The sequence below is a fragment of the Ranitomeya variabilis genome, chromosome 1 (genome assembly GCF_051348905.1).
Source record: "Ranitomeya variabilis isolate aRanVar5 chromosome 1, aRanVar5.hap1, whole genome shotgun sequence".
In the NCBI taxonomy this organism is placed as follows: domain Eukaryota; kingdom Metazoa; phylum Chordata; class Amphibia; order Anura; family Dendrobatidae; genus Ranitomeya; species Ranitomeya variabilis.
Genome location: NC_135232.1, coordinates 523,276,369 through 523,300,423, shown reverse-complemented (window position 1 = coordinate 523,300,423; position 24,055 = coordinate 523,276,369). Strand labels below are relative to the sequence as shown.

General features: G+C 45.5%; 1 protein-coding gene across 2 annotated transcripts in view; it reads right to left on the bottom strand.

Annotated features, from left to right (window-relative positions):
• Nucleotides 1-7,287: 7,287 nt before the first annotated feature.
• Nucleotides 7,288-24,055, bottom strand: part of CDC34 (cell division cycle 34, ubiquitin conjugating enzyme) — a 33,935-nt gene continuing 17,167 nt past the window's right edge. For both annotated transcript variants that reach the window (XM_077254035.1, XM_077254043.1), the window contains exons 4-5: nucleotides 15,362-15,496; nucleotides 7,288-8,038 (exon numbers count right to left, since the gene is read on the bottom strand). In XM_077254035.1, coding sequence (XP_077110150.1) covers nucleotides 7,828-8,038; nucleotides 15,362-15,496 — 346 coding nt within the window. In that variant the 3' untranslated portion in view covers nucleotides 7,288-7,827. The remainder of the gene's footprint in view (nucleotides 8,039-15,361; nucleotides 15,497-24,055) is intronic.

The following is a 24,055-nucleotide window of genomic DNA, read 5'->3' as shown; positions in this document are numbered from 1 at the left end:
AAAAAAACCACAATACTCACCTCTCTTCCTCCTGCTTCCTGCGCTGCGACGAGCTCCCGCTGATCTCCGACACTGTTAGCAGGCACGATGACGTCACTGCCCGGCGCCCGCTGTCAGTGTCGGCAACGCCAGGAGGCCAGACGCTGACAGAGGGATGATGGGAGGAGCCCAGCGCTCCTTCTCCCATCAATGTGGTGAGCTGTATGGGCTAGCTGCCGATACAGCTCACCTTGCGATGACAGGTGGGGGGCCCACTGCTGGCACCGGGCCCCCCCGCCTGCTTAGGGGGCCCATAGCGGCAGAGCAGGGAGATCAGTTCTCCCTGCTCCGCCGCAGAATGTAAATGCATGCAGTTACAGTAGCGTAGCTCCAGGTGGGCCCCCTGAGAGCACCGGGCCCAGGCACCCTCTGCGCCCCCCGGTAGCTACGCTATTGAATAGGAGAAATCAGGAAAAATGAGCAGCACTAATGCAAAAAAGGACAATGTATGAGGCAGTGACGCGCGCTGAGCGGACTACAACCGGAGGTGGCTGCAGATCACACTACAGCGTGAGCTGCACTCACACACACAGACCTCACAGACAGCCGTGAACAGCGCTGCAAGGCAAAAGAATGCTTCTCACACAGCGGTTGCTAAAGTAGCCTTGGTAAAGCACAATAAAGCAAATCGCTAGCTCAAACTGTCCCTCAGAGTCAGAACAGCAGCGTCCTGTTCCTAAGTAAATTCACAGCAGAGTGAAGCCAAAATGGCGGCGGCTTTTATAGTGCATCATGACATCATTTCAGCAGCCAATCACAGCCATGTCATTAGTTAACATGCCTAACATGCATAACAGGATGTGCCCACACTTCTTAGGATCCTCATTGGCTGAATAAAATCAAACTGACTCATTGCATTATGGGAACTTCCGATTCCGGTATTCGATATTCTGAAAGTATCGGAACTCAGTATTGGAACTCCGATACCGCGAATATCGGTCGATACCCCATATTTCAGTATCGGAATGCTCAACACTACTTGCTTGTTTTCACCCACAAACACATCAGAACCAGTAAAAAGAACCTCTGGGTTTCACTTTTGCCAAACTGAGGGGGTCAAGATAATGCATTGATGCATAAAGAGCTATAGTCATACATATGAAGGGCTTATAGTGGGTACGGAAAGTATTCAGACTCCTTTCAATTTTTCACTCTTTCTTTCATTGCAGCCGTTTGCAGCTCAGAGACAAAATTGTGGCAATCACAGATCTGCCCAAGGCTACAACAAAATTTCTGCAGTATTCAAGGTTCCTAAGAGCACAGTGGCCTTTATAATCCCTATATGGAAGAAGTTTGGGACCACCAGAAGTCATCCTAGACCTGGCCATCCAGCCACACTGAGCAATCGTGGGAGAAGAGCCATGGTGAGAGAGGTAAAGAAGAAACCCAAGATCACTGTGGCTGAGCTCCAGTAGGGATATGGTAGAAAGTTCCACAAAGTCAACTAACACTGCAGCCCTCCACCAGTCAGGCCTTAATGGCAGAGTGACCCGACGGAAACCTCTCCTCAGTGCAAGACATATGAAAGCCCGCATAGAGTTTGCTAAAAAAACCACATGAAGGACTCCCAGACTATGAGAAATAAGAATCTCTGGTCTGATGAGATGAAGATAGACCTTTTTGGTGATAATTCTAAGCGGTATGCGTGGAAAAAACCAGGCACTGCTTATCACCTGTCCAATACAATCCAAAAAGTGAAACATGGTGGTGGCAGCATCATGCTATGTGGGTGTTTTTCAGCTGCAGGGACAGGACGACTGGTTGCCATTGAAGGAAACATGAATGCGGCCAAGTACAGAGATATCCTGGATAAAATCTCTTCCAGAGTGCTCTCGACCTCAGACTTGGCCGAAGGTTCACCTTCCAACAAGACAATGACCCTAAGGACACAGCTAAAATAACAAAGGAGTGGCTTCAGAACAACTCTGTGACCATTCTTGACTGGCCCAGCCAGAGCCCTCACCTAGACCCAATTGTGTATCTCTGGAGAGACCTGAAAATGGCTGTCCACCAACGTTCGCCATCCAACCTGACGGAACTGGAGAGAATCTGCAAGGACGAATGGCAGAGAATCCCCAAATCCAAGTGTGGAAAACTTGTTACATCATTCCCAAGTAGACTCATGGCTGTACTAGCTCAAAAAGGAAGATTCTACTCAATACTGAGCAAAGGGTCTGAATACTTATGACCATGTGATATTTCAGTTTTTCTTTTTTTAATAAATTTGCAAAAATTTCTACATCTGTTTTTTTTCAGTCAAGATGGGGTGCAGAGTGTACATTAATGTGAAAAAATGAACTTTTTTGAATTTACCAAACGGCTGCAATGAAACAAAGAGTGAAAAATGTAAATGTGTGAGTACTCTCCGTACCCACTGTACATGAAGCACATATATCTCCACTGGTTAATCAGTGCACAGGAAGTTAAATTTCCACCTAATGTGTGAATAATGGCTATCCGACCTCCTGAGGGTTCATACATTGTGCTGACTGGAATCCAGATGGTTTGCTAAAATTGTAATTGCCAATCTGCTATTCACCTTCCCTGCAAGCACAATTTTAGTGACAGAAGCTCAAGATGTCTGCTGAAAAGAAAAATCATTAAGTTCTTCATGAAGGTATGTTTTATCGAACACTTCTAGCATGGATGTCCAAAAAAATGTGTTAAAGAAAGTCCATCAGCATGTTTTTTTTTTGCTATGTAATCTGAGGGCAGCATGAAATAGGAGTTAAGGCACAGATTTCAGGGATGTGGCACTTATTAGGGTATGTTTCCACGTTCAGGAAACGCTGCGTTTTTGACGCTGCGTTTTTCCGCAGCGTCAAAAACGCAGCGTCCAGATGTTACAGCATAGTGGAGGGGATATCATGAAATCCAGACTCCACTATGCGTTAAAAAACGCATGCGTTTTTGCAGCGAAAACGCATGCGTGGTGCGTTTTTTCGAAACGCAGCATGTTGCTACTATGAGCAAAACACGCAGGTACACTGCAGGTGACCTGCCAGTGACCTCAGGTGCAGTTTTGGTCAGGATTTTACCGGCATAAAATCCTGACCAAAGCCTGAAGCAAAACTGAACGTGGAAACATACCCTTAGGCTATGTACTATTATTTCAATACAATTGGTGTTTTATCAGCAGGAGATTATCACTGCCAGATTGGTGCCTGCGCGAATCATGGTCCAACTCCGCCACCAGCAGTGATTATCAGCTTACTGTTAATATAAAATATACACAGAAAGCTCTGATTATGTCACAACTGCAGCACCCAGTAAACTTAGTGACACATAGCTAAAATCGGGGTCTCTGTCTCTACATTATGCTGCTCTCAGACGAGGTTGCAAACACCTGTGTGACAGATTCCCTTTAACCCCTTCACGACATGTCCCGTACTAGTACGGTGCATGTCGTGTCTCCCCCTTTGATGTGGGCTCCGGCGCTGAGCCCACATCAAAGTCGCGACATGTCAGCTGTTTTGTACAGCTGACATGTGCGCGCAATAGCGGCAGGTGGAATCGCGATCCACCTGCCGCTATTAACCTGTTAAATGCTGCTGTCAAACGCTGACAGCGGCATTTAACCGGCGCTTCCGGCCGCGCAGCCGGAAATGAGCGCATCGCCGACCGTCGTCACATGATCGGGGGTCAGCGATGCCTCAGGATGGTTACCTCTATGGTTACGGATGCCGGCCTGCTGTGAGCGCCACCCTGTGGTTGGCGCTCATAGCAAGCCTGTAATTTAGCTACATAGCAGCGATCTGATGATCGCTGCTATGTAGCTGAGCTGATCTAGTGGTGCCAGCTTCTAGCCTCCCATGGAGGCTATTGAAGCATGGCAAAAGTTTTAAAAAAAATGTTTTTAAAAATATGAAAAAAAAATAAAAAATATATATATATATATATATATATATATATATATATATATATATATATATATATATATATATATATATATAAAAGTTTAAATCACCTCCCCTTTCGCCCCATCCAAACTAAAATAAAAAAAATCAAACCTACACATATTTGGTATCACCGCGTTCAGAATTGCCCAATCAATAAAAAAAAGCATTACCCTGATCGGTAAACAGCGTAGCGAGAAAAAAATTTGAAACACCAGAATTATGTTTTTTTGGTCGCCGTGACATTGCATTAAAATGCAATAACGGGCGATCAAAAGAACGTATCTGCACAAACGTGGTATCATTAAAAATGCCAGCTCGGCACGCAAAAAATAAGCCCTCATCCGACCCCAGATCACGAAAAATGGAGACGCTACGGATATCGGAAAATAGCGTTTTTTTCTAGCAAAGTTTTGAATTTTTTTTCACCACTTAGGTAAAAAATAACCTAGACGTGTTTGGTGTCTATGAACTCGTAGTGATCTGGAGAATCATAAGATCAGTCAGTTATAGCATTTAGTGAACCTAGCAAAAAACAAGTGTGGGATTGCACTTTTTTTGCAATTTCACCACACTTGGAATTTTTTTCCTGTTTTCTGGTACAAGACATGGTAAAACCAATGGTGTTGTTCAAAAGTGCAACTCGTCCTGCAAAAAATAAGCCCTCACATGGCCATATTGATGGAAAAATAAAAAAGTTATGCCTCTGGGAAGGAGGGGAGCGAAAAACGAAAACGCAAAAACAAAAAGGGCCGCGGCGTGAAGGGGTTAAAGGGTTGTTGTTTTTTTTTGTAGCATATGTAAAGTGATCAAGTGAGGTAGTCGTGGGCGAACTGTGCTCCCACTCACTCTGGTACTCTACAGACAACTCTTGTCGCTGTCCCGGTGTGCTCCTGTGTGTGGGGTGCATCACACTTACTTCAGGCCTACAGGCCTCAATTGGCTCCAGGTTTTCCTCTTTTGGAACCTCAACAGCAATCAATTCAGGGGACAGAATATTTGTAAAAACAGTCCAACTTTTGCTTAATGAATGGCAGACTTTACAAGCATGCACAGGATAAGGCCCAACGGGTTGTCGTATTTCCCACAGGTACCGGACACAACTTTCGCCCTGGTTTGCGGTAAGGGTGGGGTGTTCCTCTTGCCATCTGCTCTGGCACTAGGAATTCTTCTCCACCACTAGCAGTGCACCCGGATTGCAACACTTTCCGCCCTATTTAGTTTGAGTCCATCTTTCCCTGTAGCTTCACAGGCTGAGTGAGCCCAAAGGCCCTGACGTCCATCTCGAGGTGCCCCAGGCCGGTAGGCGGAATCACATGGAAGGGTATTTTTGGCAATCCACTGCCCAGAGTTTTGGGCCCATGTTGTCCCTAGCAGCCCAATACGTGAGACTGCTGCTGCCACTTCACACTACTGTCCTTCAACTGACACTTCATGAACCTGACACTAAGGCCGGAGTCACACTACAGCGAGATACGGCAGAGTCTCGCAGGTTAAAACCAAGCTCTGGCACCGGCACTCCGGAGCGGAGCGTGCAGATCCATGTATTGCTGTGGGGCCGCACGCTCCGCTCTGGAGTGCCGATGCCAGATCTTGGTTTTAACCTGCGAGACTCGGCTGCATCTCGCTGTGTGTGATCCCGGCCTAACAATCAGTTCCCCCTTCCAAACTGGGCTGGCCACTAGTTAACCCTGCCTAGGCCAGACTGCAGCTCCATTGTCACAGGTGTGCCAGAAGCTGCAGAACGTCGCTCTGCACCTGACTGCAGAAGGTCTCAGCAGTTTGTTTTGCAGTATACTTCCTGGTCCTTCTGACTTTGGGGCCCAGTGGCAACGCTGACGTCACCGCTGTGCTGTGCTTTCACTTTACGGCTGGCAGTCAGTCAGTGCAGGAAGCAGACGGCAAGGGACCTGACGGACACCGGAATGTGAGTATGTACTGTTTGGTTTTTTTTACATTTACGATGGTAACCAGGGTAAACATCGGGTTACTAAGCGCAGCCCTGCGCTTAGTAACCCGATGTTTACCCTGGTTACAAGCGAACGCATCGTTGGATCGGTGTCACACACACCGATGCAGCGATGACAGCGGGAGATCCAGCGACGAAATAAAGTTTCAAACGATCTGCTACGACGTACGATTCTCAGCGGGGTCCCTGATCGCCGCTGCGTGTCAGACACAGCGATATCGTATGGATATCGCTGGAACGTCACGGATCGTGCCGTCGTAGCAACAAAAATGCCACTGTGTGACAGTACCCTAAGTGCGATTAACTGATCGTGCGCATATTGTGCCTGTGTAAACAGCCTATTAATCCACCTTGCAAATTGTACTGATCACATAAGGTAAAAGCACGTTTACTTGTGGAATCTGCTCCAGCTGGATAATTTCTGTTTCTCTAGGTGACATGTTCTCCAGGCCAGTAAACCCTGGATGACACTGACACCACATAAGCGCTAATCAGCGCTAGCACACAATCTGATAAGTTTGCTTACCAGCCTGCCTTTACACTGTTTGCTGAGCACAAGACTGTAAAACCTGATAATGATGCGAGTACTTTTCCAGTGTAAACGTTTAACCATGCTCATCGTTTATGGCATACATTTCCAAACAAGACGTTTCCGTGTAGCAATTAAACCAGATAAAGAGATGGTCATACTAGGGTTGAGCGACTTTTATTTTTATAGGATCGGGTCGGGTTTCACGAAACCCGACTTTCTGAAAAGTCGGGTCGAGTGAAATCGGCCGATCCTATAAAAAAGTCGGGGTCGGCCGAAACACGAAACCCAATGCAGTGCAATGGGATACTATGGTTCCCAGGGTCTGAAGGAGAGGAAACTCTCCTTCAGGCCCTGGGATCCATATTAATGTGTAAAATAAAGAATAAAAATAAAAAATATTGATATACTCACCTCTCCGGAGGCCCGTGGACATCGCCGCTGGTAACCGGCAGCCTTCTTTGCTTAAAATGAGCGCGTTTAGGGCCTTCCATGACGTCACGGCTTCTGATTGGTCGCGGCCGCCCATATGACCGCCACGCGACCAATCACAAGCCGTGACGTAATTCTCAGGTCCTAAATTCCTAGGATTAGGATTTCCGATATCGCAAACATATCGGAACTCGGTATCGGAATTCCGATACCAGATTCAGAAGATCGCCGACCTCACGGCCGACCCCACACAGGGATCGGGTCGGGTTTCATGAAACCCGACTTTGCCAAAAGTCGGCGACTTCTGAAAATGGCCGACCCGTTTCGCTCAACCCTAGGTCATACTGGTCTTGTAACCTAAACTCCACCAGTAGGACCGGTTTCAGAATATGAGTGTTCCAGAGTACAATAAAAGACGCATACGAGATTTTACCTTTAATTATTAAATTCTCTTAAAACAAACCAGAAAAAAAAAGAGCAGAAAATCCCACCTACAAAGAAAACAAAACCAGACAAAAATGCTGCCCACTAACCCACCCCAACCATACAGTAAACAGTGTGAGACAATAAAAGAAGATCCCAACAACCAAAGCAAGCTCTTTACCTTCCACCCAGAATGAAAAACAAAAAGCAACCAAATGAAAAGAATCCTCGCACCAACCCTTAGCCTAATTTCAGCCCTGCACTGCAGTCTGAAACAGCAAAGGTATAGGGTCTGGAGTTAGTGTAGCAGCAGGACTTGCAAAGCACTCTACTGCCATCCCGTGGCACAAGCTTTTACTGCAAGCATTAAGCCATCCACTACTGGAGCTCATGGACCATCCTTGGCCTTTCAGTATGGCAAAGCCTCAAAACTCTCCTCTATTTCTCTAGTACCACATGTGCCAGCAGAGTGAAAAACCATCAGTGTCTAATTGAGGAGAACATAGGGATCGAGGCAAGTACTGGAAGAACAAGTGGCGTCAAGATTCTTCATTGCCAGAATCATCCTTGTCTTCATAGCAGCTGTCACCCTCATCTTCCATGTCATCGTCCTCATAGTAGTCATCGTAGAACAGGTCAGATCCCTCGTCTGGAGCTGTAACCTTAGTTTTCACACAATATTCAGCCAGTGTGGTGGGAACCTTTACTCCGTCATTGTCTGCATCTGCCTTTGTGGTGAGAACTTGCTTCCTATGAAAGCAAACAGAGGTAAGGGTATGATAATGGTTTCTGTCAGCCTCAGAGTGGTCAACTGCCACATGGCATCAGACTGCTGTAGTACTGCAGAAGGTCTGGTTCTCAGCCAAAATGGCAAGTGACTTGTAGGAAGCCTTTGCACACCATTACTAGATGTGGTCCTACTTTTCCTATCTAAGGCTGGTTTCACATTTGCGTTTGTGGCCGCAGCGTTTGTACCGCATATAAACGCATGCGGTTTTTTTTGTTCGCGTTTTGCCGCGTTTGCCGACGCATGCGTCGTCTCGTCGTTTGCGGCTTGGCGCGGAAATGCAACATGTAGTAATTTCTAAAGGCGTCTATTTGCCGCCAGGAAGCGCATGCGTTTCATCGCGCAAGGATTGCGACAAAAAAACGCATTGCTGTCAATGTAAACGCATGCGTTTTTAAGCACATGCGTTTTGTTGCTTTTTTGAACGCATGCGATGTACAGTAAAATCACACTGACAGGTTACAATAGAGTAGATATACAGTGCCTACAAGTAGTATTCAACCCCCTGCAGATTTAGCAGGTTTACACATTTGGAATTAACTTGGCATTGTGACATTTGGACTGTAGATCAGCCTGGAAGTGTGAAATGCACTGCAGCAAAAAAGAATGTTATTTCTTTGTTTATTTTTTTTTTAAATTGTGAAAAGTCTTTTCAGAGGGTCATTTATTATTCAACCCCTCAACCCACCAGAATTCTGTTTTAAGAAGTAGTTATTAGTGTATTAATAAGTAGTTCAGGCACAAAGAACAATGAGCTTCACATGTTTGGATTAATTATCTCTTTTTCCAGCCTTTTCTGACTACCGTATTTTTTGGCATATAAGACGCACTTTTTTCCCCCCAAAAAAAGGGGGGGAAATGGGTGGTGCGTCTTATATTCGCAATGCAGGCTTACCGTGGCGGCAGAGGTGCGGTGGCAGAGGTCCGGCGGCAGAGGTGTGGCAGCAGAGGTACGGAGATGAGGAGGCACAGTGAGCGGGGTCCCTTTTCCACGTGAGGTGATGCAGCAGCCCGGTAAGGCAGCAGAGCCGGGTGAATCCTGATGTTATCGGTGGTGGCGGCCATCTTCCTGAGGCCGCGCGTTCGCAGATGGAGCTCTGCTGCCCGGGGCTTCAGGAAAATGGCCGCGGGATGCCATGCGTGCGCAGATGGGGATCGCGGCGGCCATTTTCCTGAAGCCCCGGGCAGCAGAGCTCCATCTGCGAACGCGCGGCCTCAGGAAGATGGCCGCGCCCACCGATATCAGCAGGATTCACCCGGCTCTGCTGCATTACCGGCTGCTGCATCACCTCACCAGGACTTTGGACTCTGTATACTCCATCCTTTTGCTTCCCAGGATGGGTGCAGCAAGGTTCAGGAAGGATCTCGTGGGCACATGGACTGGAGATGATGGAGGTAGTGGTGTACATTGTGAAGCGAGTATTCCACAGGCGCTCAGATGTCTGAGTCCTTGCCGCTTCCCGGCGCTCCTCAGCACCGCATGGCACGGCCGGCTCTCCGCCTCCAGCAGGGCTCGCAGCAGTACAGAGGCGCTTTTCCCGCAGTGTCCGGTCATGGCGGCTGTGTCTCGGTAGCGGAGCTCCTCACTTATTACCGGCTTCTGAAATAATGATTGCGCTGAGGAGCGCCGGGAAGCGGCAAGGACTCAGACATATGAGCTCCTGTGGAATACTCGCTTCACAATGTACACCACTACCTCCATCATCTCCAGTCCATGTGCCCATGAGATCCATCTATCACCTCACCGGGGAAAGGGACCCCTCTCACGCCATACCTCTCACTGTGCTTCCTCATCCCAGCACCTCTGTCGGTAACCACTCCTGCCACCCTCCCATGGACACCAGGCCGTGGCGTCGCCCACCTAAGCAGGAAGGGACCCTGCTCAAGTGCACGCCGTACCGCATCACCCCACCTCTGCCGCCACCATGCCTCCTGTGACCCTGCTCTGCCACCACCAGTCCTCAGGTAAGATACTGTAAATTCGGACAATAAGACGGACCCCCATCTTATAAAAAAATCTTTTTTTCTGCAATTTTCACCCCAAATTTGGGGTGCGTCTTATGGTCCGGTGCGTCTTATAGTCCGAAAAATACGGTATTTAAGACCCTCCCCAAACTTGTGAACAGCACTCATACATGGTCAACATGGGAAAGACAAAGGAGCATTCCAAGGCCATCAGAGACAAGATCGTGGAGGGTCACAAGGCTGGCAAGGGGTACAAAACCCTTTCCAAGGAGTTGGGCCTACCGGTCTCCACTGTTGGGAGCATCATCCGGAAGTGGAAGGCTTATGGAACTACTGTTAGCCTTCCATGGCCTGGACAGCCTTTGAAAGTTTCCTCCCGTGCCGAGGCCAGGCTTGTCCGAAGAGTCAAGGCTAACCCAAGGACAACAAGGAAGGAGCTCCGGGAAGATCTCATGGCAGTGGGGACATTGGTTTCAGTCAATACCATAAGTAACGTACTCCACCGCAATGGTCTCCGTTCCAGACGAGCCCGTAAGGTACCTTTACTTTCAAAGCGTCATGTCAAGGCTCGTCTACAGTTTGCTCATGATCACTTGGAGGACTCTGAGACTGACTGGTTCAAGGTTCTCTGGTCTGATGAGACCAAGATCGAGATATTTGGTGCCAACCACACACGTGACGTTTGGAGACTGGATGGCACTGCATACGACCCCAAGAATACCATCCCTACAGTCAAGCATGGTGGTGGCAGCATCATGCTGTGGGGCTGTTTCTCAGCCAAGTGGCCTGGCCATCTGGTCCACATCAATGGGAAGATGGATAGCACGGCCTACCTGGAGATTTTGGCCAAGAACCTCCGCTCCTCCATCAAGGATCTTAAGATGGGTCATCATTTCATCTTCCAACAAGACAACGACCCAAAGCACACAGCCAAGAAAACCAAAGCCTGGTTCAAGAGGCAAAAATCAAGGTGTTGCAGTGGCCTAGTCAGTCTCCTGACCTTAACCCAATTGAAAACTTGTGGAAGGAGCTCAAGATTAAAGTCCACATGAGACACCCAAAGAACCTAGATAACTTGGAGAAGATCTGCATGGAGGAGTGGGCCAAGATAACCCCAGAGACCTGTGCCGGCCTGATCAGGTCTTATAAAAGACGATTATTAGCTGTAATTGCGAAGGTTATTCCACAAAATATTAAACCTAGGGGTTGAATAATAATTGACCCACACTTTTATGTTTAAAATTTATAAAAATTTAACTGAGCAACAAAACTTTTTGGTTTGTAAGATTTATGCATCTGTTAATAAATCCTGCTCTTGTTTGAAGTTTGAAGGCTCTAACTTATTTGCATCTTATTAAACCTGCTAAATCTGCAGGGGGTTGAATACTACTTGTAGGCATTGTATACACATATATATATGTATATATACCTATTCTATGTCAGTGAGACACCTATATATGTATATTTATATTTAATGCAGCGCTAGATAGCATAAAAGCCGCTAATTCAATTACCGGCTTCTGCTATCTCCTTCACAAACCCGACAGGATATGAGACATGGTTTACATACAGTAAACCATCTCATATCCCTTCTGTTATTACATATTCCTCTTCAGTAATGTAAGAAGTGTCTGTGTGTCAAATTTGGGGGCTCTATTAATTTAAAGGGTTAAATGGCGGAAAAAATTGGCGTGGGCTCCCGCGCAATTTTCTCCGCCAGAGTGGTAAAGCCAGTGACTGGGGGCAGATATTAATAGCCTAGAGAGGGTCCATGGTTATTGGCCCCCCATGGCTACAAACATCTGCCCCCAGCCACCCCAGAAAAGGCACATCTGGAAGATGCGCCTATTCTGGCACTTGGCCTCTCTCTTCCCATTCCCGTGTAGCGGTGGGATATGGGGTAATGAAGGGTTAATGTCACCTTGCTATTGTAAGGCGACATTAAGCCAGGTTAATAATGGAGAGGCGTCAATTATGACACCTATCCATTATTAATCCAATCGTACGAAATGGTTAATAAAACACACACACACATTATTTCAAAGTATTTTAATGAAATAAAGACACATGTTGTTGTAATATTTTATTAGACTCTTAATCCACCTGAAGACCCTTTGTCACCTGAAACAAAGTTTAAAAAACAAACAACAATATTCCTTACCTTCCGTCGTTCTGTCCCACGTTGTAAATCCATCTGAAAGGGTTAACTAGTTTTACAAGCAGAAGCCTGTTAATGCAGCCGCCCCTGCCTGTAAAAACCCAGGGAATGAATGGATTGGAGGGGAATGACCTGTAGTTACCTTGAGTCGCAGTGATGCGCCCTCTGCTGGATGTCCTCATATGAACTCGAGCGTGGGAACTTTTACCAGGCTTCAGTTCATATGAGGACATCCAACGGAGGGCGCCTCACCGCGACTCAAGGTAACTACAGGTCACCCTGCTTTCCATTCAGTACCCGGGGTTTTACAGGCAGGAGCGAGTGCATTAGCACAGCTCCTGGCTGTAAAATGATTTAACCCCTTCAGATGAAGGGACTTACTTCGTGGGACTTGACCTGAGCGAGGGAAGGTATGAGATATTGTTGTTTTTTTATTTTTCCTTTGTTACAGAACGAGGGTCTTCAGGTGGATTACCAGTATAATAAAATATTACAACAACCTGTGTCTTTATTTCATTAAAGGACTTTGTAATAATGTGTGTTTTCTTAACCATTTTGTACTATTGGATTAATAATGGATAGGTGTCAATTGACGCCTCTCCATTATTAACCTGGCTTAATGTCACCTTACAATAGCAAGGTGACATTAACCCTTCATTACCCCATATCCCACCACTACTCGGGAGTGGGAAGAGAGAGGCCAAGTGCCAGAATAGGCGCATCTTCAAGATGTGCCTTTTCTGGGGTGGCTGGGGGCAGTTGTTTGCAGCCAGGGGGGGCCAATAACCATGGACCCTCTCTAGGCTATTAATATCTGCCCCCAGTCACTGGCTTTACCACTCTGGCGGAGAAAATTGCGCGGGAGCCCACGCCAATTTTTTCCGCCATTTAACCCTTTAAATTAATAGCTAGAGCCCCCAAATTTGACACACAGACACTTCTTACATTACTGAAGAGGAATATGTAATAACAGAAGGGATATGAGATGGTTTACTGTATGTAAACCATGTCTCATATCCTGTCGGGTTTGTGAAGGAGATAGCAGAAGCCGGTAATTTAATTAGCGGCTTTTATGCTATCTAGCGCTGCATTAAATATAAATATACATACAGTATATAGGTGTCTCACTGACATATACAGGTCCTTCTCAAAAAATTAGCATATAGTGTTAAATTTCATTATTTACCATAATGTAATGATTACAATTAAACTTTCATATATTATAGATTCATTATCCACCAACTGAAATTTGTCAGGTCTTTTATTGTTTTAATACTGATGATTTTGGCATACAACTCCTGATAACCCAAAAAACCTGTCTCAATAAATTAGCATATTTCACCCGGCCAATCAAATAAAAGTGTTTTTTAATAACAAACAAAAAAAACATCAAATAATAATGTTCAGTTATGCACTCAATACTTGGTCGGGAATCCTTTGGCAGAAATCACTGCTTCAATGCGGCGTGGCATGGAGGCAATCAGCCTGTGACACTGCTGAGATGTTATGGAGGCCCAGGATGCTTCAATAGCGGCCTTAAGCTCATCCAGAGTGTTGGGTCTTGCGTCTCTCAACTTTCTCTTCACAATATCCCACAGATTCTCTATGGGGTTCAGGTCAGGAGAGTTGGCAGGCCAATTGAGCACAGTAATACCATGGTCAGTAAACCATTTACCAGTGGTTTTGGCACTGTGAGCAGGTGCCAGGTCGTGCTGAAAAATGAAATCTTCATCTCCATAAAGCATTTCAGCCGATGGAAGCATGAAGTGCTCCAAAATCTCCTGATAGCTAGCTGCATTGACCCTGCCCTTGATGAAACACAGTGGACCAACACCAGCAGCTGACATGGCACCCCACACCATCACTGACTGTGGGTACTTGACACTGGACTTCAGGCATTTTGGCATTTCCTTCTCCCCAGTCTTCCTCCAGACTCTGGCACCTTGATTTCCGAATGACATGCAAAATTTGCTTTCATCAGAAAAAAGTACTTGGGACCACTTAGCAACAGTCCAGTGCCGCTGTTTATGGTTCAAAAGTGGCTTTACCTGGGGAATGCGGCACCTGTAGCCCATTTCCTGCACACGCCTGTGCACGGTGGCTCTGGATGTTTCCACACCAGACTCAGTCCACTGCTTCCTCAGGTTCCCCAAGGTCTGGAATCGGTCCTTCTCCACAATCTTCCTCAGGGTCCGGTCACCTCTTCTCGTTGTACAGCGTTTTCTGCCACATTGTTTCCTTCCAACAGACTTACCATTGAGGTGCCTTGATACAGCACTCTGGGAACAGCCTATTTGTTGAGAAATTTCTTTTTGGGTCTTACCCTGTTGCTTGAGGGTGTCAATGATGGCCTTCTTGACATCTGTCAGGTCGCTAGTCTTACCCATGATGGGGGTTTTGAGTAATGAACCAGGCAGGGAGTTTTTAAAAGCCTCAGGTATCTTTTGCATGTGTTTAGAGTTAATTAGTTGATTCAGAAGATTAGGGTAATAGGTCGTTTAGAGAACCTTTTCTTGATATGCTAATTTATTGAGACAGGTTTTTGGGGTTATCAGGAGTTGTATGCCAAAATCATCAGTATTAAAACAATAAAAGACCTGACAAATTTCAGTTGGTGGATAATGAATCTATAATATATGAAAGTTTAATTGTAATCATTACATTATGGTAAATAATGAAATTTAACACTATATGCTAATTTTTTGAGAAGGACCTGTATATATATATGTATATATAGCTATTCTATGTGTATATATCTACTCTATTCTAACCTGTCAGTGTGATTTTACTGTACACCGCGCTGAATTACCGGCTTGATTGTTCTCTTGTGAAATTTCTCGTCATGCGCACCATAAACACAAACGAAACGCAGGAAAAAAAAAGCATGTAAACGTGTACAAACGCGGCGTTTTTTAACAGCATGCGTCAACGCATGCGTAAAAAAAAAACGCCAAGTTTGTACGCGTTTATATGCTTTTTTTCCACCACTTGTGGATGCGTTTTAAACGCTGCGGATTTAAACGCAAATGTGAAACTAGCCTAATACCACTGCAGGAGAAAAGCGTGGCGTTAATATAGCTATGCAGTATTAACTCCATTATTATGGCTTAGTAGTCAGCTATATTTATGTCCTTTGGCAGCAATGCCTCCACCTCCAGCTTACCGAATAATGTCTGTGTACTCTCGATCCCGACCCTTGCTTTCCTTCCATTTTCGGTACATGACAGATGCATCCACGTTAGCCGGGGAAAAGGTGTTTGGCTCATTCAGGAGAGAGATGACACTGAGGAGGATCGTCCTATGCAGAATTAAAAACATTTGCCTTCTGTAACTCTGACTTTGCACTGATGAGGGGCAATACCACAAAACATCATGTCTGCACATTGAGATTCTGATATGGCTTTTATCCTAAATCATATGGCAAGACTTGTCCCCTTAGTGACCAGGAAAATTTGTTGAAACCTGACCAGTGTCACTGTATGTGGGAATAACTCTGGAACGCTTCAACATATCCCACTGATTCGGAGAATGTTTTTTTTATGACACACTGTACTTCATGATAGTGGTAAATTGTTGTTGACATTTTCTGCATCTATTTATAAAAATATCAGAAACTGTACAAAAGTAAAAAAAATTGCTATTTTCAAAAAATCCAGTTTGTAAAAAAAATAAAAAAATCATTTTCCGATACCCGTAGTGTCTCTATTTTTCGTGATCTGGGGATGGGTGAGGGCTTATTTTTTGTGTGACGAGCTGATGTTTTTATAGATACCATGTTTTTGATCGCCCGTTCTTTGCATTTTATTGCAATGTTTTGGCAACCAAAAAAACGTAATTCTGGTGTTTTGACTTTTTTCTCGTTACACTGTTTACCGATAAGATTAATTATTTTTACATGTTCATAGATTGGACAATTCTGAACACAGCGATACCAAGTATGTGTATTTTTTTTCTTTATTGTTTTATTTTGGGGCGAATGGGGGGCGATTTGAACTTTTACTTTTTTTATATTTTAACCCGTCTGACCTTAGATGTACCATCCCGTTGAGGTGACCTGGGCCTATCTGACCCTCGATGGGATAGTACGTCATATGCGATCAGTCGTGCTCACGGGGGGGTTGAGTGCGGCCGATCGCGGCCTGGTGTCAGCTGATTATCACAGCTGACATCCAGCACTATGTCAAATAGATCAATGGCTGCACTCAAAATTTACTGTGCTAAAGCAAGGAAATGTGCGATACATGAAATGTGAATAGCATAATGGCTTGTGAAATTTATAAAAAAAACACATGAGATTCTTAGCACAAGATTTGGCCAAATGTTGTGAGCCCATCCACCAAACGTCAAGGTAATCTCAGAACGGATGGGTACCTGAGCTGACTGCCTAGTGTGAACACTTACCTATGGCTAATAACATGGTAAAGCCTGCTTTTATAGGAAGCTCAGAACCAACTGTGTTTGGATGTAATTAAAATCACAGCATGGTGAAGGGCGGGGTGTTCAAGTCAGAAAAAAATAGTACATAGTAAATATATATTATTATAAATATAATATTTACTATGTACTATTTTTTTCTGACTTGAACGCCTCGCCCTTCACCATGCTGTGATTTTAATTACATCCAAACACAGTTGGTTCTGAGCTTCCTATAAAAGCAGGCTTTACCATGTTATTAGCCATAGGTAAGTGTTCACACTAGGCAGACAGCTCAGGTACCCATCCGTTCTGAGATTACCTTGACGGTTGGTGGATGGGCTCACAACTTTTGGCCAAATCTTGTGCTAAGAATCTCATGTGTTTTTTCATAAATTTCACAAGCCATTATGCTATTCACATTTCATGTATCTCACATTTCCTTGCTTTAGCACAGTAAATTTTGAGTGCAGCCATTGATCTATTTGATATATGACTTTTTTTGGTTATGCACCAGTTCAGACTAGATTGCTGTTCAGTCAGTTTTCCAATATTTACTCTGTATCCAGCACTATGTGCCAGGTAACCCCTGGAACGCTGCAATCAAACAAGATAGTAGCATTCCGGCGGCATAGGGACGCATCTCGCAGGGAGTGGGCTTTCCTAAGATCCTCGGAACAACGCAATGTGATCGCGTTGTTCCGAGCGTCTCCTCCGTCCACCTCCCTGCAGGCCCCGGATCCAAGATGGCCGCGGGAGTGCTTCCGGGTCCTGCAGGAAGGTGGCTTATCAGCGCCTGCTGAGAGCAGGCGCCGGCAAGCCTCGTGCACTGCCTGTCAGATCGCTGATCTGACACAGTGCTGTGCAAAGTGTCAGCGATCTGACAATATATAGTGTCTCACACTGGAACAAAGTAACAAGGTAAAAAAAAAAAAAAAAAAAATTACCATGTGTAAAAATATTTTTTTTAAAATTCCTAAATAAAGAAAAAAAAAATTATTGTTCCAATAAATACATTTCGTTATGTAAATAAAAACAAACAATAAAAGTACACATATTTAGTATCGTCGCGTCCGTAACGACCCAACCTATAAAACTGTCCCACTAGTTAACTCCTTCGGTGAACATCGTAAAAAATAAATAAAAAACGAAGCAAAAAACAATGCTTTATCATCATACCGCCGAACAAAAAGAGGAATAACACGCGATTAAAAAGACGGATATAAATAACCATGGTACCGCTGAAAACGTCATCTTGTCCCGCAAAAAATGAGCTGCCATACAGCATCATCAGCGAAAAATCAAAAAATTTACAGTCCTCAGAACAAAGCGATGGAAAAATAGTTTTTATTGTATAAAAGTGCCAAAACATAAAAAAATTATATAAATGAGGTATCTCTGTAACCGTACTGACCCGAAAGAATAAAACTGCTTTATCCATTTTACCAAACGAGGAACGGTATAAACGCCCCCCCCCCCCCAAAAGAAATTCATGAATAGCTGGTTTTTGTTCATTCTGCCTCACGAAAATCGTAATAAAAAGCGATCAAAAAATGTCACGTGCCCAAAAATGTTACCAACAAAAACGTCAACTCGTCCCGCAAAAAACAAGACCTCACATGACTCTGTGGACCAAAATATGGAAAAATTATAGCGCTCAAAATGTGAGGATGCAAAAACTTTTTTTGCAATAAATAGCATCTTTAAGGCCGGTTTCACATTTGCGGTTGTGTCCGCAGCGTTTCTGACGCATACATCCGCATGCGTCTTGATTTCCTATCTTTAACAGTGTAGACGCAATGCGTGTGGGCAGCACCATGTTAGAATTTTTGAGGAGGCAAATTTCCGTTAAATATGCGCAGGCATGCGGATGTTAAAAAAACGCACTACTGTCTATGGGAAAGCAAGCGTACGCATGCGTTCGATGCGCTTGCGTACTTCGGACTGCGCATGTCCAGGAACTGATTTAGACACATCTATTGAGACACGCCCTCCTGGAAATATCAAATGCATGAGCATAAAAAGCGCAAACGCATGCAAAAACGCATGCAAACGCATCCAAATGCTGCGTTTTTTTTGCCGTCATGCGTAAGCTGATGCGGATAAAAACGCTGCGTTATCATGCGCTAACATGAGTTTTTGCATGCGTTTGCAGACGATACGCTGCGGACTCAACCGCAAATGTGAACCTAGCCTTAGCGTGTGACAGCTGCCAGACATAAAAACCCGCCATAAATAGTAAATCAAACCCCCCTTTCTCACCCCCTTAGTTAGGGAAAAATAATAAAATAAAAAAAAAAAATTATTTATTTCCATTTTCCCATTAGGGTTAGGGTAGGGGCTAAAGTTAGGGTTAGGGCTAGAGTTGGGGTTAGGGTTTGGATTACGTTTACGGCTAGGATTAGGGTTGGGATTAGGGTTAGGGGGTTGTCAGGATTAGGGGTGTGGCTCGGGTTATGGTTGGGATTAGTGTTAAGGGTGTGTTGGGGTTAGGGTTGGGATTAGGGTTAGGGGTGTGTTCGGGTAAGGGGCGTGGTTATGGTTAGGATTGTGGTTAGGGTTGGGATTAGGGGTGTGTTCGGGTTAGGGGTGTGGTTATGGTTAGGGTTGGAGTTAGAATTGGGGGGTTTCCACTCTTTAGGCACATCAGTGGCTCTCCAAAAGCGACATGGTGTCTGATCTCAATTCCAGCCAATTCTGTGCTGAAAAAGTAAAAAACTGTGCTCCTTCCCTTCTGAGCTCTGCCATGCTCCCATACAGTGGTTTACCCGCACATATGGGGTATCAGTGTACTCAGGACAAATTGCACAACAACTTTTGTGGTCCTATTTCTCCTGTTACCCATGGGAAAATAAAAATTTGTCGGCTAAAAAAAAAATCATTTTTGTGGGAAAAAAAATCGTAGTTACTTACCGATAACGGTATTTCTCTGATCCCATGATGGCACCACGGAGAGAGGGGTCCGCCCCCAGGGACAGGAAACCTACAGGTGAAAAAGGGCGTACCTCTCTCCCACATCAGTTGGTTAACAGAGCCTTATACAGAACTTCAGCTGCAACTTAATGTTTACACAAATTAAATTTAACAATTTTTACTTAACAGAGGCACCGTGACTAAGGTTAACTAACTATACATTATAATGTGCACACCTGTGTGTGAAAAGGGAGGGAATATACGGGTGCCATCATGGGATCAGAGAAATACCGTTATCGGTAAGTAACTACGATTTTCTCTATCCCCATGATGGCACCACGGAGAGATTTACATAGATTGTAACTTTTTTTAGGGAGGGACCACTGCCTCTAGAACCCTTCGACCAAAGGTGAGATCAGAGGAGGTCAAGTCTAAGCGGTAGTGTTTGAAAAATGTAGACTGGGAAGACCAAGTGGCCGCTCTACATATCTGTTGTATTGAAGCGCCCGCTCTTTCCGCCCAGGATGATGCCACTGCTCTGGTCGAGTGCGCTTTTATATTCTCCGGGATGGCCGCCCCGCTGGAAGAGTAGGATAGGGCGATGGCATCTCTTATCCACCTCGCTAGCGTAGCTTTTGACGCTTTCTGTCCCTTCCGCGGACCCTGGAAGCAGACAAACAGAGCCCTATCCTTCCTGCACTCCCTAGTGGCTGACAAGTATTGGAGTAGGCACCTCCTAACATCAAGGGTATGTAGTGTTTTTTCTCCCTCATTCTTGGGGTTGGGACAGAATGAGGGCAGGGAGACCTCTTGTGTCCTGTGAAATTGAGACGCGACTTTTGGGAGGTAAGCCGGGTCTGTTTTTAGAATGACTCTGTCCTCGAGAATTTGAGTGAAGGGAGGGCCCGCGGACAATGCTTGTATGTCACTAACGCGACGGGCTGAGGTTAGGGCCACTAAGAGTGTTGTTTTTAAAGATAGAATCTTTAGGGGTGCGTCTGCCAAGGGCTCAAAAGGAGATTTGGTTAGTGCATTTAGAACAAGGTTTAAATCCCATGGAGGGGCATTATGCAAAGGAACCGGTCTTGATCTACCCGAGGCTTTGATGAATCTCACGATCCATCGGTTTCTGGCTAGATCATAATTATACAGCGCTCCCAAGGCTGCTACCTGAATTTTTAGAGTACTTGTAGCTAGCCCTTTTTCCAAACCCTTTTGCAGGAATTCGAGAATTTTATCTATTGGGATTTCCCCCCCTGGGTCAGCCCCTGATACAGACATGAATTTTTTCCACACTTTGCCATATATTTTGGTGGTTACGGGTTTCCTACTCTGTAGTAATGTGGACACCAGATTGGATGAAAACCCTTTGTTACTTAACAGCTTCCTTTCAAAAGCCAGGCTGTCATATGTAGGCTTTTTACATTGGGGTGACACACTGGGCCCTGGGATAATAGATTTTGCGTGTCTGGTAGAACCCACGGGCTGTCTAAGGACATCTTCCTCAGCCAGGAAAACCATATTCTGCGAGGCCAGAATGGAGCTATGATTATCACTGTTGCCCCCTCCTCCCGAATTTTCCTCAAGACTAGGGGAATGAGGGATATTGGAGGGAACGCGTAGGAGAGGCGATAGTTCCAGGGGACTGTGAGAGCGTCCAGAGCTACTGGCCCTCCCCGGGGGTCGATTGAGCAGAACTTCCTCACTTTCCGGTTCTGATAGTCCGCGAATAGGTCTATTTCTGGTTCTCCCCAACGCTTCACTATTTGGTTGAATACCGACTGTTTCAGCTCCCACTCCCCCTGTTTCAAGCGTGTTCTGATGAGGAAGTCTGCGGTCTGGTTTTCTGAGCCCTTTATGTAAAGGGCCGTCAGGGACTTCAGATTGTGTTCTGCAATGTAGAAGATGGATCGGGTTTCTTCCATCAGTGTTTGTGACCTGGTGCCCCCTTGGTGGTTTAGGTATGCTACCACTACCTGATTGTCCGAGAAGACTTTTACGTGGTGGGAGCGGATGATTTTTAGGAAGTGCATTAAGGCGAGTTTTACCGCTAGCAGTTCTTTCATATTGGACGAGGTCAGCTGTTGATTTTTGTCCCAGTTCCCTTGTGTCACCTGACCGTCTATATGAGCACCCCACCCCCAGGGGCTTGCATCCGTCGTTAGGATTTTTTCTGTTGGTAGTGACCAGGGGACCCCCTTGGTGAGATTTATCGGGTCCGCCCACCACTGTAGGGAGTGTATCGTAGTTGGAGATATGCTTAACTGCCCGTCTAAATTTCCTCCCAGACACAGGCTTGAACTTAAAGTCTCCCATTGTAAGTCCCGGGAATGGCACTGTGCCCACTGCACTGCCGGGATACAGGATGTCATGGAGCCCAGCAGGGACATGGCTTTCCTGAGTGTGGTGACCGGGGATGTTGACAGCTGTACCGCTGCCTGTGTCATTTTCTGAATCTTCCCCTGAGGAAGATAACACGTTTGTGTGGTTGAGTCGAGGACTATCCCCAAGTACTCCTGTACCTGTGATGGGACTACTTTGGATTTGGTAAGGTTCAATAGCCAACCCAGGCTTGACAGAGAAGTCATAACCAAATCCAACTGCTGTTTGCAGTGATGGAATGATGTCCCTGCTACAAGGAGGTCGTCCAGGTAGGGGACTATCAGGATATTCTGTTCTCGTATATGCGCCATCACTTCCGACATTAGTTTCGTGAAAACCCGGGGTGCGATAGCTAACCCAAAAGGGAGGGCCCGAAACTGATAATGTTTCACCTCCCCCTGGATATTCACTGCTAGCCGGAGGTACTTTTGATGATCCTTGTGGATCGGTACATGATAGTATGCATCCCGTAGGTCTAGAACAGTCATGAAACATCTGGGAAAGAGTATTTTTACGCAAGATTTTATTGTTTCCATTTTGAAGTGTGGGATCTCGAGAAAACTGTTTAACTTTTTGAGATTTATTATTGTCCTGTATGACCCATCTGGCTTCTTTCGGAGGAAGAGGGGAGAATAGAAGCCCATGCCTCTTTCCTGGTGAGGGACTTCCTGTAGGACCTCCTTCTGGACTAGGCCTAGAATTTCTTCCTGAAGAGCCGACTGTTCTTGAGACTGTCTCTGTGGTGTCACCATGAAGAGGTTGTTGGGGGGAATGCGGAACTTTAGCTTGAGTCCTTCTCGTACTATGCCTAGTATCCAGGGACTGCTTGAAATTTTTTCCCAGGCTGGGAGAAACTTTGTCAGTCTCCCGCCAACCTGGGGGACACCTTCATTGAGTTTTTTTGTTGTCGGGAGTGGGTTTGTTGAATAGGAACCCTCTGGTTTTATTTCTTTTTTCCTCCCATGTTTCTTTGTTCCCTTTCGGAGGTTTTCTCCGCATAAATTTTTTATTCCGAAAGGAACGTCTGTATGATTGGTTGGGGAAACCAGGGAAAGACTTTTTCTTGTCCTCGGCTTTCTCGAGGATGTCATCTAGCGTTGCGCCGAACAAGAATTCACCCTCACAGGGTATTGAGCAGAGTTTTGTCTTTGTCTGAAGGTCCCCTGGCCAACATTTTAGCCACAGGGCACGTCTTGCGGCGTTTGAGAAGGCGGCAGCCCTGGCTGCTAGTCTGGCCGAGTCTACCGATGCATCCGCCAAAAAGGCTGCTGCACCTTTCATTATAGACACTGATTTTTGAATTGTGTCTCTTGAGACTCTTCCCTTTAATTGGGAATCCAAGTGCTCAAGCCACACCATTAGCGCGCGAGCTGTGCAGGTGGCCGCGACAGCTGGTTTAAGCCCGCCTCCTGCCGCTTCCCAAGAGTTTTTTAGGAAAACCTCGGCTTTTTTGTCCATCGGATCTTTTAAGGTACCCATGTCCTCAAAAGGTAGGGCAAACTTTTTTGAGGCCTTTGCTATGGCCACGTCTAATTTTGGTGCTTTACTCCAGGACGAGCATGCTGGGTCATCAAATGGGTATTTTCTTTTGGGGGTGAGGAGAGCTTTTTTGTCTGGCTTTTTCCACTCTCTTTTAATTAGAGAGTGAATTTTCTCATTTACTGGGAATGCTCTTTTCCTTTTTTGTTCCAGACCGCTGAACATTATGTCCTGCGCTGTTCTTTTAGGTCTCTCCTCCACTATCCCCATTGTTGCTCTGACTGCTTTCACTAAAGCGTCTGTTTCCTCGATAGGGAAGCAACTGCGCCCCCCCTCAGAGGATACTGAAGAAGTGTCAGAGGCTGACGAATTATTTGAGTCAGATAATTCACTCTCTGACTCGTCCGCACTAGATACGGGGGACTCGGGTGTTTTCTTATGTTTTTTCTTTGTGGCTTTAATGCCTTTAATGGCACTTTCCACCTGGATTTTTATTAACGACTTTAATTCGGATGCAAATGATGGAGTTTCCTCCTGAATCGTCTTTTTTATACAGACGCTGCATAGTCTCTTTTCCCAGGAGGAAGGCAGCTCGTCTGAACATATGGCACATTCTTTGTGCTTAGTTTTGGCTGTACTTTTTCTCCCCTAGAACAAAAAAGAGCCCTAT